The following is a 16157-nucleotide window of genomic DNA, read 5'->3' on the forward strand; positions in this document are numbered from 1 at the left end:
GTGAAAAAATTAGCCTCTTTTCTGCCGCTTCCTAACAAATATCTGAAGTATGATTTTTCTCAATAATACAAGCACAATTTTACTAATATTGGCATTGTGTTGGAAGAGAAGGAGAGGGAAAGGGGCCATCTTTCTACTAGGATGTCCCTGTCTGAGAGTTCGAGCCTCACAACTAGTCTGTAGTGAACATGGGAAGCCGGTCTCCACGAGTTCTCAAAGTGCTTGGGAGTAGAAGTGAAGCAAATAGCACACACAACAAACTTCATTTCCTCTGTACTGCGTGATCTCCAATCGTCAAATAAGTGACCAGCTATTAGAAACCCATTGCCATCGAGTCAATGCTGACTCATAGCAACCCTACAGGACAGGGTGTAACTGCCCCTGTGAGTTTTTGAGACAGTAACTCTTATGGGAGTAGAAAGCTCTGTCTTTCTCCCTTGGAGCAGCTGGTGGATTCAAACTGCTGATCTTGCAGCTAGCAGCCCAACTCATAATCAGGTCTCCCATTACTAGAAATCAGGAGGAGGGTGGTGGGAGAACTTTCGCCATTGATACCGCAGACCTGGGCTTGACTCCCAGGCAGTGTACTTCGTGCAAAGTCACCATCTCTCTGTCGGTGGAGGAGTGCTGGTTTTAGTAGGTACCATTGAGGCTTTCAGGCAAAGAGAGACTAGGAAAAAAGACCTGGTGATCCACTTCTGAAAACCAGCCAATGAAAACCCAACGGATCACAGCCATTGGCATTCCACCCAATGTCAACGAACAACAGTAACTGAAATCAGTGGCCTAAGATCTGGTGTTAGCCTTGCTGTTGTCTACCTCATCGCCTACCCCACAGCTCCATGACTAAGAGAGCAATGAGACTCTACAAATAACCTATCTCCAAATGTCCTTCCAAAGTAGCGTGGGTCTGAATCTGCATGCTGTATGGTCTAACATGTTCCAAGAGAAAGGTCAGGGGAATAAAGGAGAAGACCATGCATCGTCCTGTTATACAAAAAAGATTTAAGCAATGGTTCATCTCTGGAAACCCTGATGACTTGGGGGTAGATTTGAAAGGCAATGAAGTAGGATTAGTTCTAGTATAAGCAGTTTGATATCATCATAATTTTATTCATATATTCCTTTCTTAGTCACTTGAGACATTCAAGTTCATAACCTGACATAGCCAAAAGCATTTTGCCTCTTAGCCTTATCTCGCCATCTTGAAAGTACTGTAAGTCTTCCTTTATTAAAAAGTAGGATAACCCTCCATGGTATTTCCCAGACTCACATAAAATCCTCAATAACATTAGCAGCTGGAAAATGGAAAATAATGTACTCCAATTCAAGAATGATTCGTAAAAAGGGGGGTGGGGATATTTGCATTTTCCCATTGTCCTAAAGAGTACTTATCTCCTTTGAGAGAACCTGGGTTTGTTTGCTTTTTTAAGTTAAACCTTAGTGATTCCACGGCACCCCTTGTTCACTGACGTTGCTATCAGAATTGATTTCATGTTTATGTTCCACAGACTGAGGGCCATCTGAAGCACAAGGTCAGAAATAGATCCGAACGTGCTGACTTGGTTAATATGCACATACTCCAAGGTAAGGCTGCACTGAGTGGATCAGTAGGTACCCGTGAATGATGAGCTATTCCGCTAGAGGACTTTGCCTCTACTTGCTAAACCCTCTTTAAAAAGTCTCCCAGCCCATGCCAAAGCAGTGACTTTTGAACTTGTATCAAATAATTCTACACCAGGTAGACAATCCAACTGGGAGGTTATATAGTTGCTCAGACAGGTTCTGATCCCAGTTCTGCCACTTCCTAAAGATGAAACAAAAGAAAATAAAACCTGGAAGAAGATAAGTTGCCATGGAGTGTGTTCTGATTCATGGCAAACCCTCACACACACACCCCTCCTTGTGTCTGAGTGAAGCCAGGCTCCACGGAATTCTCATTGTCTGATGTTTCGGATGTAGTTTACTTGACCTCTCTTCCAAAACACATCTGGGTGGACTTGAACTTCCAACCTTTCCATTAGCAGTTCACCATTTGCACTGGACAATGATTCCCCTAACACACACACACACACACACACACACACACGAGTTAACTCAACTCACAGCGACACTACAGAACAGCATAGAGCTGTCCCTGTGGTTTCTGAGGCTGTAACTCTTTAATAGAGTACAAGGCCTCATCTTTCTTTCCGAATTATGTGTCCTGGGAAATTTATATAAATTCTCTGAGCCTCCATGTCCTTACGTGTAAAATAGAAATAGTAGTAGCTGTAAAATGTAGCTAAAGACCTCTCTTAAGGAAAGAGTAAGTGAGATATCACAAATGGTTTAATAAACTATCCAGTGCATAGGAAGGTCTGACCCATATTAGTGATTATTATTAACGTGCAAAACTGTAAATGTAGATGCACATATAAAAATGTGAACTCACTTTGGAACATGATTGGGACTCACTCGTGGTTTCGGCAGCCATTAAGTTATTGCTTGATCCGCCTTGGTAATGTCAGCAGGGCCATCGCCAGGGGGTGTAGAAGGTGCAGCCCTCGCTGAGTGACAGGGTCACAGGGCGTGATCCCAAAAGGACTGTCTCTGAAATGCCTGTGTGGTGTTTCGGCTGACATTTATAACAGCAAAAACGCTTTCCACAAAGCAGCTTACATGGAATCCTCACGTGGGGACATACTGGGCTACTAACGGAAGGTCCGCAGGTGAGAAACACCAGCTGTTCCTTGGGAGAAAGAGGAGTCTGGATTGGCCTGATGGCAGTGAATTTAAGTTTTGATTTTGTTTCCTTTGTTTTTTTGGACAGGGGTAAACATCTATACTGACTGACTTGTTGAACTTTTTAATGCACACCCATCAAAGTGGTTGTAATCACCCAATTAGGATGACAGTTCATGTCATTTGGCTTCCTCTGTCCTGATTATTTTGTAGGCACTGCTCTTGTCTAATTTGCTGGTGTTTCCACTACAACACTGCGGTAATTAGTGTTTGCGTACCTTTGCCAGCAACTTTCTCTGAGAATGAAGTGGCAATTAAAGGGGGAAAAAGGAGACAAATTAAAATAAGCTTCCACTTAGTTACTAATAATTTTCTATCTTGTTAGTATTTGTGTAATATAAGAGGTCTTACTCATAAGCTATTTTCCATTGCATTTGTCACTTAGTTTATGATTAGAGCTGATAAGAAGCAGAGTAATGGAAAGAAGTCTACGGTGGGGAGGGGGACGTGGTGGCGCCATGAGTTCCTGTACAAGGTGACACCAACCCTGGTGAGGCCCATGACTGTGCGTCCTGGTGTGCCAGAGAGGACAATCTGAGTGGTGGGTGTGGGCCAGTCAGTTCCTTTTAGGGTGCCGCAATAGTGTGGGGACTATGAAATAGGGGCAACCACCTAATTGGCCTCCAAAACCTGATTGGAAGAGGGGACACTTGTACTCCAGCTCTGTGACTTCATTGGGGCCACTGGTCACCGCCCTCAAAGAGTACAGATCCTTGCATCACCATTTACACATTGAAGTGTTGACCTATGGAGCAAACACTGGATTGTCTGCGGAGAGCCTGCTGCTGTGCCAGTGGAGACAGTGGTGCGTGGTACACAAGTTCCTTCACACAAAAAATGTGCCCAGCAGTACGACCGAGAAGACAAAACGGAGACTTAGCAAGTACCACACAGCCAGAAGAGAGAAAAAATGCATGGTGGTGTGGTTGCCTGGAGGAGAGTCAGAGAAGGGCAGGCGAATCAGACTAGGGAGGGAAGGCCCATGGTCAAGAGCTAAAATCTGGAAACTGGGTCTGGTAGTGAAAGGGCAAAGAGGAAACCGCCTGGACAGAAGCACTGAGTACTATAGATGGGGCATGTGGATTTCCTTCCAAGACACTAACTACATTCGCTGTAACCAGCCTAGAACTCCTGAAATACCTGTGCGATGAAACCCAAGTTCCTGGTCAACATCACTTCTGATTTCGCCTGCATTCTCAGGACCTAACTTTTTCCAATCCTGGGAAAGATGGAGTGTTATCAGACAAAGACATGGTCTTCATTCATAATGTCTTTGGATAAAATGCTAAAGATTAAATCACCGAGTTCATATCATACCGTAGATTCTCCACATCAGCATGCTGAAGAACATAGATAGGGTTGGGAAGAGAGGACAGTGCAGAACTTCAGGAGGGAAGAACAACTCTGTGGGAGGGGCGGCATTGACCCAGATGAGGCAGCCTAGATTGTCAAGTATCCTCAGGAGGGCAGGGTCGACAGAAGGTGACACGTATAAATGTTGTCTCTTTGCAATGGTTACAAATTGGGCTGCTAACCATGAGGTCGGCAGTTCAAGCCACCAGTGACTTCTCCGGAGAAAGACAGGGCTTTCAACTCCCCTAAAGAGTTACAGAAACCCACAGGGACAGTTATAGGGTTACTGTGAATCAGTGTCGATGAAACGGCAGTGAGTCTGGTTGTGGTTATGGTTTCGGTCTTTGCAGTGGTGTCTAGGAGGAGACTGGGCAGCTGCTGTGTCCACGTCTTCATAAATCGCGGCTGCATGAAGTATCAAAGAAATGCTATTTCAACTGAGATGTAGACTTTGCGATGATCAGGTCGGTGGATAAAAATTAAAATATTGTGCGGTCAGAGGATGGGAAAACATGCATTCTCATACACTGCTGGTGGGAGAGCAAGTTGGGTCAACATTTCTAGAGGGCAATTTGGCAACGTGTATCAGGCTCCTCAAAAATGTGCCCACCCTTGATCCCAGTGATTCAATCGCTGGCATTGTATCCAAAGAAAATAATCAGACACACAAAGATTCAAATACAAGGATGTTTATCAGGGAATTTCTTGATGGGAAAAAATAAGAAGAAAAAGAAAGCAGTGAAATGTGCAGCAGGAGTGGATGGCCCGCACGGATGATCGGTTATCCATCTAACTGAACACTTTACAGCCATTGAAATAAGGCTCTCAGCCTAGTCAATGAATAAGCAAAGACTGTACCATGGTAAGTGAAAAGAGCAAGAAATGAGACTATCCTTAAAGTGAAATTCTTGGAAGGAAATGGAGAACCCAACTATTTACCATCAAATCCTGGGAAGAACTAGAGTATATGTAAAACAACACATATAAACCAAAAGCCAAACCCACTGGCCTGGAGTCCATTCCACCTCACAGAGTCCCGACAGGGCAGGCAGAGCTGGCCCCCTGAGTGTCGGAGACCGTAAGTCTACAGAAGTAAAAAGTCCCATCTTTTTTACCTGAGAAACACAGTAATATGAATAACTTGAAAACAAAAGTCCGGTTAAACAGTTGATTCTAAACGTTCATTTCCTTTTTCTCTACATTGTTGCTATTTTCGTTACTATGACAATAAGTCCATAAGGAAAATTTAATCAAAAGAGTTTAAGGCATGCTGCTTTTGTTTAACCATCACCTGATCTTGAATTAAAATATCCGATTGGCATCCACAGCAGACCCCAGTTCGTGTGTCTGGTGATTCTACTGGACTCTCCTTTTCTCCCCAATTGGAACTGGGAATTCATCCCCTGAAGCACCCAGAGCCTGCTACGTACAAACTGACCTCAGCCCTCTGGTTCATTGTCTCTTATCAGAAGCAGCAAAGGGAGACTGAGGGTCAATGGCTTGTAAGTTTTAGAAGCAAGCAAGGGGACGAGGGTCGCGATGAACAGGAGGAGTTAGGGAGACTTCCTGAGGAAAGGAGTGGAGTGTAGACGATGGAGCGGAGGCGAGAAGCATTCTGGGATGAGGACACCAAGAACACCAGGGTCCAAAGGGGCACCCGGTGAGCCCAGTGGGTCAGGAGACTAGCAGGTCCACTGGGATGGACTCCACTATGGAGCAGGTGGCATCAGTTTTCAGCAGGCTTGTAAAAGCAGACCGACAGACCTGGATAGAGAGAAGGGTCATGAAGAGGGATGCAAGGAGCTGGGAGTATTTTCCTAAAAGCCCTGGTGGCTACAGGTTGGCCTGCGATTCGAATGGTCCGGAGTTCGAAACCACTATCCTTGAGAGATAGGGCTTTCTACTCCCCCTGTACCTGTCCAGTCTCAGAAAGCCACGGGGGGTCACTATGGGTGGGCATCGACTCTGGCAGTGAACTCGGTTTGGTTTTGATCCTGTGGTGGTGGGCAGGAGGGAACCAAAGGAGGGATCCCTTCACACTGGCCGGAAGGCCGGTGGTTTGGAGAAAACTGAACCTCAGGCAACTCCACTCTTTGGTTTGGGGAGCATTTCTCCCCATTTCATGTAAGGTGCTTAGCAAATGCAGCTTTCTAACAAGTTTGCCCTTTTGCAACCAGATAGAGAATTCGATTTGAGCCACCAGGCATGAGGCCTGCATTAGTGAACTGATAAAGGACAGACTATCATGGCTAGAAGGTTTATCTGTAGATATCTCTCCTTTGCTGTTTACCTCGGAGAGACCAAGGAATTCCTGGGTAGTGTAAATGGTTAAAGGCTCAACTACTAGCCAAAGGGTTGGTGGTTCAAACACACCCTAAGGTGTCTGGGAAACAAGTCTGGTGATCTGCTCTAGAAAGGTCGCAGCCTGTGAAACCCTACGGAGCAGTTAGATGCTGCACACGCAGGTCCCGTGAGTCAGAATTGACTCATCGGCAACGGGTTGAGTGCTGGTCATGGGATGTGCTGTGGTCGATGGTGGGAAACCTGGGTGCGGGTGGTGGTAATGGTTTCACGTGAACAGGGGGAGTGCAGTCCATGCCAGTGGACTGTCCATGTCAGGAAACAACACATGTGTTGGTACATCTGTATTAACCACAGTCGATAGGTCAATGCTATTTCCTTAAAACAAGAATCATAAATTGAAGAATGAAACTGTAAACCACGATAGAACCTGAACCGATAGCTTGTCGTTATAACAAGAGCTGGTTGGAAGGATTCTCCTCCAAGATCTTCCACAGAAAGAGATCAGGGACTAAACCCAGAGCCACAATTTAGTGTTGGCACTGTATGGCGGTGGACTTAGGACATTGTCAGTGGCCTTTCTCACTCCCAGATGAGCCTGAAAGATAAATTTGACATCAGAAACCCATGTTTCGATAATTAAGTGATCATTTAGAGGACTGTTGTTGCTGAGGTCCTTTGTCTTTTCTGACTGACCTGGATATGTATGACAATGTCATCCGGTCTAAAACCCTTAATGCAACAACCAACCTACCAACCAGTCAGCGCCCGCGTCCGTTCAGGCTCATGTGACCCTGTGTGTGTGAGAGGGTAAGTGTCCTCCACACGTTCGCTCACTGCCATCCGCTCGACCCCTCCTCGTTGTGACCCCTTAAGACAGGGTGGAACTGCTTGTGTGGGTTTCCAAGGCTATAAATCTTTATGGGAGTTGAAAGCCTCATCTTTTTCCCAAGCAATGGCTGATGGACTTGAACTTTGCATAACCCACCATGCCACTGGGGATCCTGGGCTTTTGATCTCTCCATTTTTTCTAAAGTAGAGCTCCAGATCTTTCTTCCTCTGGGTGGCTTGGAACCTCAAACCTTTTTTTGTTAGCAGCCACGAGTGTTATCTGTTTGCACCACCAGGGACCCCGTTACAATGCTAGGTAAGGGTACTGGGTCACGCCCCGCCCACCTCCATGCCAGCCACTATCCTGACCAACTGCACAACCTTTTTCAAAGCTCAGGGTCAGTGAGCACATTAGGGCCCATGAACCGCCTACTCATAGAATGGCCAAATGGCATATTTTTATCCCGTAAATCCTTGCAAAGTACATCTGTTTGCCTCTCGATTTGCCTTTATTTGGAAGTATCTGGTCTTTGGTGCTAATCCATGTGAAATGAGAAGGATTGCGTCAAAAATTATTAGGATGGTGGAGCACAGTGTGACACCGTGTTTTGTAACCACAAGCAGAAGAATGAAAAAAAAAAACAACACACACACATTTTTTAAGGCACCAAATTCTAGAACTGATCCTTTTCCCTTACCCCTTCAGCCTCCAGTGCAGAGAGATCCACCCCAAGCGCTCAGATGAAGCTCAAAAGAGCCCGACTTGCCGACAATCTTAATGAAAAGCTTGCTCTCCGGCCAGGGCCCCTGGAGCTGGTGGAGAAGAATATACTGCCGGTTGATTCCGCTGTGAAAGAGGCCATAAAAGGTAATGAGAACACATGGCTTGCCTCTCCATGGTACAAAAGAGGGTGAGGGTCGCTCTGAGGGGGAGGCCAATATTGGGTTGCTGTCTGGAAGCTCCCTATCAGCAGAGTGGGTCAGGGGTGGGCAGGAAACCTTCATTCACCCCATTGACCTTTGAAACCCCTGTATCAACACAAGCCAGCAGGTTGATCCTGGTACTTGACGTCATCTTCCTAAGGTCTTGCTCACCTGGCCCTCAAAACCCCCTTGTCAAAGAGTCACAGTTCCTTTTAACCATTGGCCAACTAGCCAGTTATGACTTGTGCTGACTATGTCTGAGGGTAGATCTGTGCCCACAGGGTTTCTAATGTCTGGTGGTTTGGAAGTAAGTCCCCAGGCACTTTCCTCAAGGCAGAGCTGGCCTAATTTGAACCTCCAACCTCTTAGTTACCAGGGGAGGCCATCAACCATTTGTCCCACCCAGGCACAAGGACTTCACAGCTCTCAAGAGCCTCCCTCTTATAAAGGTGTGTGACCTAGCACAGGGAACGGACCCTGAGCCTGACCGAGTAACTGCATTGCTAGTCCATTTGGTGACCGTGTGTTGAGGCTTGCCTAAGTCACATCACCCCCCCAAACCTCAGTTTCCTCGACACTGAGATGCAGATCATTGTGTCCACTGGCTGTGGAAGTGAAATTCAGGTTGTATAATAGGTGTGAAAACTCCTTGACAACACACGTGTGCTTTAAAGATTGAAGTATAAATCCTTAAGGAAGCACCAACACTAACTCTAGGGTCATACCTTTGCCGGATCATTTGCAGACTTTTTGAACAACTGAAACCAAATGGACCCAGACACTCAAGTAGCTCTGAGAGCTCCGACTTCATTCATAAAGGCATCGGGCGGGAAAGCTATAGAGGAAAAGAGAGAGTCCTTAGCAGAAGAAAAATGAGCTTACCGTTTTCATAGACAACCTTTCGTAACTTTTCGTTACAGCCACAAATAGGCCTGAGTACTAACTACTGAGGTTAATAAGCATATACATTTAAATGCTTTACACATTGTCACACTGTGTGTGTAGAGACAGGCTCTCAAACTTATTGTCAAATTTATCCACATTCCAAAACTGTAACCTTCATCTTGCGCTTCAGAGGCTGCACGCATTTTACAATCTGAAACTTTGAAAATATGAACTGGAAGTGAAGCAATGTATTCATCCCTCAGCGCCTACTAAAATATCCCATGTGCCTTTCCCTTTCTTCATTCTCTCCTCCACTACTAACTATTCTGCATCTTTGAACTGGGTGGAGAGCAGTGTTTCCCAAGATGGGTGATACCCCTCAGTGGGGTGACCTGGAGCAACTCATGGGGACTGCAAAAGCAGATACCTCTACTTTAGCTTGAATTATGGGCACAGTCCACAAGTTTTGCCAGGGGGTTTGCTAAGTAGCGTGGTTATTTTTTTCTGAAAAGGGGGAGATAAGTCAAATAAATTTGGGGACCTATGGTCTAGAATCTTCAAGGACACACTCTCTTCATCTTATTCTAATGACATGTGAGACAGGAGATGACTTTCAGTATGCTGTTTCACCTTTTCTTAAAAGCAGCCTATTTAATTTAAAATTTATTTTTATACAGTAAACAAAAAAACCTGTCTTAATTACATCTTTGCTGCTTTTAATCGGCAATAATAAATTTTGTTTTTTACTTTAAAAGAGTTCATTTAATGTATTTTAATTTTTAAATATATTTCAATATGACTATGGTTCATTAGTGGTCTGGAACTTTTCCTCACTTTTGACTGGACATTTACCCCTTATTGTTTTATAAAAACCATGCATCTAGATAAAAAGGTTATACTGATGATAGTATGTGGACATGCTATCATATAGCATGACACAAGCCGTGGAATTCTCAGTCACTTCATATGCACGTGAAAGTTGGGTATTGAACAAGAAAGACATAAGCATAGGTGTGTTTGGATCATGGTGCTGGGAAAGAATACGAAAGTCTGAGGGACTACAAGAAGAACACGTAAGCCTAGTTCAGAGGGAATGTCCCCTAAAGGATACAAGGATGGTAAGGCTTCATCTCATGCACGATGGACATGTTGTCAGGAGAAGCCAGTCCCTGGAGAAGGACATCGTGCTTGGTAAAATAGATGGACGGCGAAAGAGAGGAAGACTCGCACCAAGACTGACGCACTCAGTGGCTCTAAGAAAGGGCTCACTCATGAGAAGAATTGCGAGGATGTTTCAGGGCTGAGCAGGGTCTCCCTCTGCTGTGCACAGTCGCCACGAACCGAAACCAACTTGATGGCCGCTTTTGCTTCTGTCTTACGCGGGCGTCTCTCTCGTTGTTCCTAGATTTGGTATTAGTTGTACCTATATTGGGTATTATTTTGGTTTGGAATGGATCTTTGGAGGGAGTAGTTTTCTGTTTCCCCCCTTCCAGAATGGAGGCTGGTTGTTTTCATGCTTTTCCCAACATGTATGATCCTAGGGATTTCCTTGCTGACCCAGTGCTGTGGCAGTGCCACCTTTCCCAACAGCTTCTCCGGTGCATTCTTGGGGCAGCCCCTTGTTTATGAATTACTAGCATTTTCACTGGGGTTTTGCATAGATTTCTTGATGCGTTGGGATAATGCTAGCTACTATACATATGACAAAATGTTATTGGCTTGATAACCGGAGTGGATGTCTTGCTCGTGAACAGCCCAGGCAGATGACCTTCCTGTAAGGGGAGAGACACCTTCCACTCTGTTGCTCCTCCATGGCCCTCGAGCAGTGGTGCACACACTCTGTCTTAAAAGACCAGGTAGCACACAGGTGAGGCTGTGAGTAGGAAGCAACTCAATGGCCACAGATCTTACCCAGCTCACATACTGCAGCATGACAGTAGCCCCACATAAACAGATGGGAACAGTTGTGTTTCAACAAAAGTTTCATTGTTGTTGTTCCTAAAGTAGGTAGCCTTAGGACAAGAGCGCTGGTCATAGTGTGTGATCCCTGCCCCAGACTAACCTCACTATTCCCTGAATCCAGCAGCTGAAGAAGAAACCATGGGCAAACCCACCCATGTATTAAAATACTTGAACCTGGAGTTAGTCCACAGTACGGGCATTCATGTTGTTGTTGTCAGTTGACATCAGCTCCAACTCAGAGAAACCATATGAACAACAGAACAAAGAACAACCAAGTCCTGCCCATCTTTGCCATCCTTAGTATGCGTGAGCCATTTTGACAGCCACTGTGTCAATTCATTGAGTTAAGGGACTTCCTCTTTTTGGCTGACCCTTGATGTTGGTTTTTCACCCACACATGCTGAAAAAAATTGTACAGATACACAAAATTATATATTCTCTATCTGGGAAGGCATTTCCCAATAATATTTCTAGAATATGGGAGGGGAACAGACATTAGATGAATACCAAGGGCCTCCCTCTCATGAGATACATAAATGACATCGGTCAGTGTTTGTTATTTTTATATCTTTTCCTAGATAAAAAGTGCAAAAGAAGCCAACACATCAAGGCTATGTATACCAAGCAAAACCTCACTGCCATCAAGTTGATCCCAACTCGTAGTGACTCTATAGGTTTCCCAGACTATATGACTTTAGCGTAGTAGACAGCCTTATCAGTTGCCCATGAAGCAGCTAGTGAGTTTGAACCACCAACCTTGTGGTTATCAGCCCAACATGCAATTCACACCATCAGGATTCCTTAAGATTATAGATGGATCATAAAGTATGTAACAGGTTTCTTTCCAGGCTTTTCTAGTCTCTGAAAATAAATATGATAAAATGATCAGCTCCTTCCAAGGTTGTTGAACAGGAGAATCTGGATCAGGCACAGATGATATTGGCAGAAGGAGAGATTGAAAGCAGAAAGAACGGTTTAACCAGGTGGCCACTATCAGGAGCCCTGTTGGTACTGTGGATTAGGCATTGGGTTTCTCACCCTAAGGTTGTGAGGTCAAACTCCCTACTGGCTTGGAGGGAGAAAGATGGGGCTGTCTGCCCCCATAAGGGTTTACACTACCAAGCCCTGTAGAGGCACTATGAGTTGGAATCAACTTAACGGGCATGAGGCTGAGGAGTCAGGAATGGGTCGACGGACTGTGGAAATCAATAGAAAGCAGGAGCTACAAAGGCTACTGAAAATGGAGCTGACAGGTGTAGAGCTGCCTGAAGCTGCCTGTGTGTTTGGAACGAGCAGCCTGGCTTTAAAATCTAGGTTCTGTAACTCCCTGGCCAGGTAACTGGAGAAAAGGTCATCTCCTGGTGCCATTTCCTCAGCTGTAAAGTGACAATAAATGATAATAAGAACTGTGAACCTGAACCTTCTGTAAGAAAGGCCAGACTTCTGCCAGTGCTCCAAGAGATAAACAGCACAATCGTGACTTCTTAGCTGAGTTGTGAAAGGAGAGAAGTGGGGATGAGGGCTACGCGCAGAGAAGTGTACAGTGGTCAGATGATAAAGGCTCTTGCATTGCCTAGAAAGCACTTGAAATTCTACTTTAAAAGCAACAGAGGGAAACTCACATATCTCACAAGTATAAATATAGCCGTTTGTCTGATTCTCCAGTGAGAGGAAGCACGGTTTCAAAAAAGAACATTAATACTGATAAATCCTTGGAGAGCCATTGAAGAGTTTTCAATGAAAGGTAAAGGATTTGTGGGAAAATGATGAATTCTTGTCATGTTTGTTTGAACTGTTGGCTTTGACGGGCTCACAGGGAATCCATGGAGAGTGGACTATATGGTCCGGAGTTCAGGATAGAGGCCCAGTCCAGAGCTGTGAACCTGGGAGTCTTCAGAATTTATGGTAATTTCATCTGAGAGATTAGATAAGATTTTTCTTTTTTTTTTAAGTCATTTTATTGGGGGCTTGTACAACTCTTACTACAATCCATACACCATCCATTGTGTCAAGCACATTTGTACATTTGTTGCCCTCATCATTCTCAAAACATTTGCTTTCTACTTGAACCCCTTGGTGTCAGCTACTTATTTTTCCCCTCCCTCCCTGCCTCTCCTCTCTCATGAACCTTTGATAATTTATAAATTATTATTATTTTGTTATATCTTACACTGTCCAACATCTTGCTTCACCCACTTTTCTGTTGTCAGTACCCCAGGGAGGGGGTTATATATAGATCTTTGTAATCTGTTCCCCTTTTCTACGCCACCTTCCCTCCACTCTCCTGGTATTGCCACTCTCACCACTGGTCCTGAGGGGTTCATCTGTCCTGGATTCCCCGTGTTTCCAGCTCTGATATGTACCAGTGTACACCCTGTGATCTAGTTAGATTTGTAAGGTAGTGGGATCATGATGGTAGGGGCGAGGAAGCATTAAAAAACTAGAGGAAAGTTGTATGTTTGTTTCATCATTGCTACACTGCACACTGACTGGCTCATCTCTTCCCTGTGACTCTTCTGTAACGGGATGCCCAGTTGCCTACAGGTGGTCTCTGGGTCCCTACTCCGTAGTCCCCCTCATTCACAATGATATGATTTTTTGTTCTTTGATACCTGCTCCCATCAACACCTTGTGATCACACAGGCTGGTGTGCTGCTTCCATGTGGATTTGTTGCTTTTCAGATAGATGACTGCTTGTTTATCTTCAAGCCTTTAAGACTCCAGATGCTATATCTTTTGATATCCAGGGACCATCAGCTTTCTTCCACATTTGTTTATGCACCCGCTTTGTCTTCAGGGACCATGTCAGGAAGGTGAGCATCATGGAATGCCAGCTTAACCTCCCTGGCGGTAATCCAGAGGATGGCTCAGGGTACATGTTAACTGTCAGAAGCAGTAACCCCGAGCCACACTCGGGATGACACAGCAGAGAAGTCCTTTATATGCTCCCCGGTCCATCGGTGTCCTCCGCTGTGACCACAGAGCGATTTGCCTTCCTTTAATCTCTATTAGAGAGATTAAAATGAGTAATTTCTTAAGAATTGCAGGCCTACAATATAAAATAACAAATTTTATGCAAAACAATGTACCGCTTTGGGTACAAAATTACTGACATAATTAGACCGCCAGGGAAGTTAATAGAACAAAGTGTTCTTGCATTGAGGGAGTACTTGAGTAGAGGCCCAATGTCCATCTGCTACCTTAATACTAAACCTATAAATATATGCACATAGATCTTTTTCCCCATCATCATATATAATATATATTTATATATGTACATGCCTGTATTTAGACTTCTATAACTGTCCTTTGCCTCCTAAGTTTTTCCTCTTTTTCCTTTTCCTTTCCTCTTCTCCCACTATCATTTTCAGCCTTCATTCAGGTTTCAGTAATTCCTTTTGGCTACATTGCCCTTGATCAAGCCCCACCAGCATCCTGATTCTGACTCAGAGCAACCCTCTAGGGCAAAGTAGAACTGGCCCTGTGGGTCTCTGGGATTATGAATCTGTACAGGAGCAGAAAGATTCCTCTTCCTCCTGTGGAACATCTGGAGGGTTTGACCTGTTGGCTTTTTGATAAGTAGCCCCAAAGTGTAACCCCACCAGTGCTCCTGTATAAAGGAGAAAAGGAGTGAAAGTGAGGCTTTCCTGTACAGCAATAATTAAGAAAAAGGCAAGGGAATCCGTGAGGAATACAGTGAAGAACTATGAAACATACAGAGAATACACGAGTTGCCACAACCCAGAGAAAGTCCAGAGCTGACGAAATTGAGCAGCTGTTTCTCAGCTCAGGCCATCAGCACCGTCTGTGATGATCTGTCCAGCGTGCTTGAGTTTTGCGGATGAGGTGATTCCTTAATGCGCAGTGCCGTAAGGGCCGAGGGTTGCCTAGAGACCTGCTATTGAGATTGCACTTTGGGTCACACTTCCAGTGGTGATGACGATCCACTCTTACATCTGCTACTCTTTTTTTTTTTTTTTTCTGATCCAAATTTCAATTTTATTCTTTTTTTTTTTTTTTTGATTTTTTAATGTGCTTTATTCTGTTCAATAGTGTGAGAATTTAAGTATGTTCTAATTTATTTCACAGCATTTAATTCTTGTGATTGGGATCATTGGAGCAATACGAGCTTGTCACTTAAATTGCTTATACTTTACACTAATACACAATTCCATTTATCTACACATTTATGGGGATTCATAACCAATCTAATGAGCAAATGGCATTTTTGGTAAGTATATTCCAACTATACATTCCAAAACTGTTTTCTGCTGTTCCCGCCCATTGAGATAAAGATGATAGCATGTATTGTCGACGGTAACTATTAGAAGTGATGTTTGCGAAAATAATATGATAACAATAGTCTTGAAAGAAAGAAAAAATACAACTCTACTGAGTTTCCACTGTGTTTCTTTTTTTTTTTTTTTTTTCCACACCATCCACTTATATTGGAAGCAAGTCACATCCCTGAGGAAACTTCCTTGGATCAGGATTGCGATCTGGCATTCCATCCTAATCGTCTTTTTTTTTTTTTTTCTCTTTTTACATTTTATTAGGGACTCCAACAACTCTTACCACAATCCATACATATACGTACATCAATTGTATAAAGCACATCCATACATTCCCTGCCCCAATCATTCTCAAGGCATTTGCTCTCCACTTAAGCCCCTTGCATCAGGTCCTCTTTTCCCCCCCGCCCCTCCCTCCCCTTTCCCCCCTCCCTCATATGCCCTTGGTAATTCATACCTCGTTATTTTGTCATATATTGCCCTATTCGGGGTCTCCCTTCCCCCCTTCTCTGCTGTCCCTCTCCCAGGGAAGAGGTCACATGTGGATCCTTGTAATCAGTTCCCCCTTTCCAACCCACTCACCCTCCACTCTCCCAGCATCGTCCCTCACACCCTTGGTCCTGAAGGTATCATCCACCCTGGATTCCCTGTACCTCCAACCCTCATATGTACCAGTGTACAGCCTCTGTCCTATCCAGCCCTGCAAGGTAGAATTCGGATCATGGTAGTTGGGGGGAGGAAGCATCCAGGATCTGGGGGAAAGCTGTGTTCTTCATCAATACTACCTCACACCCTAGTTAACCCATCTCCTCTCCTAAGCCCCTC

At 44.5% G+C, this 16157-nt stretch overlaps 1 protein-coding gene across 2 annotated transcripts in view; it reads left to right on the forward strand.

Annotated features, from left to right (window-relative positions):
* The first annotated feature begins 1556 nt into the window (after positions 1-1556).
* MYOCD (myocardin) overlaps positions 1557-16157 on the forward strand; it is a 71401-nt gene continuing 56800 nt past the window's right edge. Inside the window, exons 1-2 of one of the 2 annotated variants that reach the window (XM_075559177.1) lie at positions 1557-1587; positions 7976-8137. In XM_075559177.1, the coding sequence (XP_075415292.1) occupies positions 1572-1587; positions 7976-8137 (178 nt within the window). In that variant the 5' untranslated portion in view covers positions 1557-1571. The remainder of the gene's footprint in view (positions 1588-7975; positions 8138-16157) is intronic. The other variant, XM_075559176.1, reaches the window with a different exon arrangement.

The sequence above is a fragment of the Tenrec ecaudatus genome, chromosome 10 (genome assembly GCF_050624435.1).
Source record: "Tenrec ecaudatus isolate mTenEca1 chromosome 10, mTenEca1.hap1, whole genome shotgun sequence".
Classification (NCBI taxonomy): domain Eukaryota; kingdom Metazoa; phylum Chordata; class Mammalia; order Afrosoricida; family Tenrecidae; genus Tenrec; species Tenrec ecaudatus.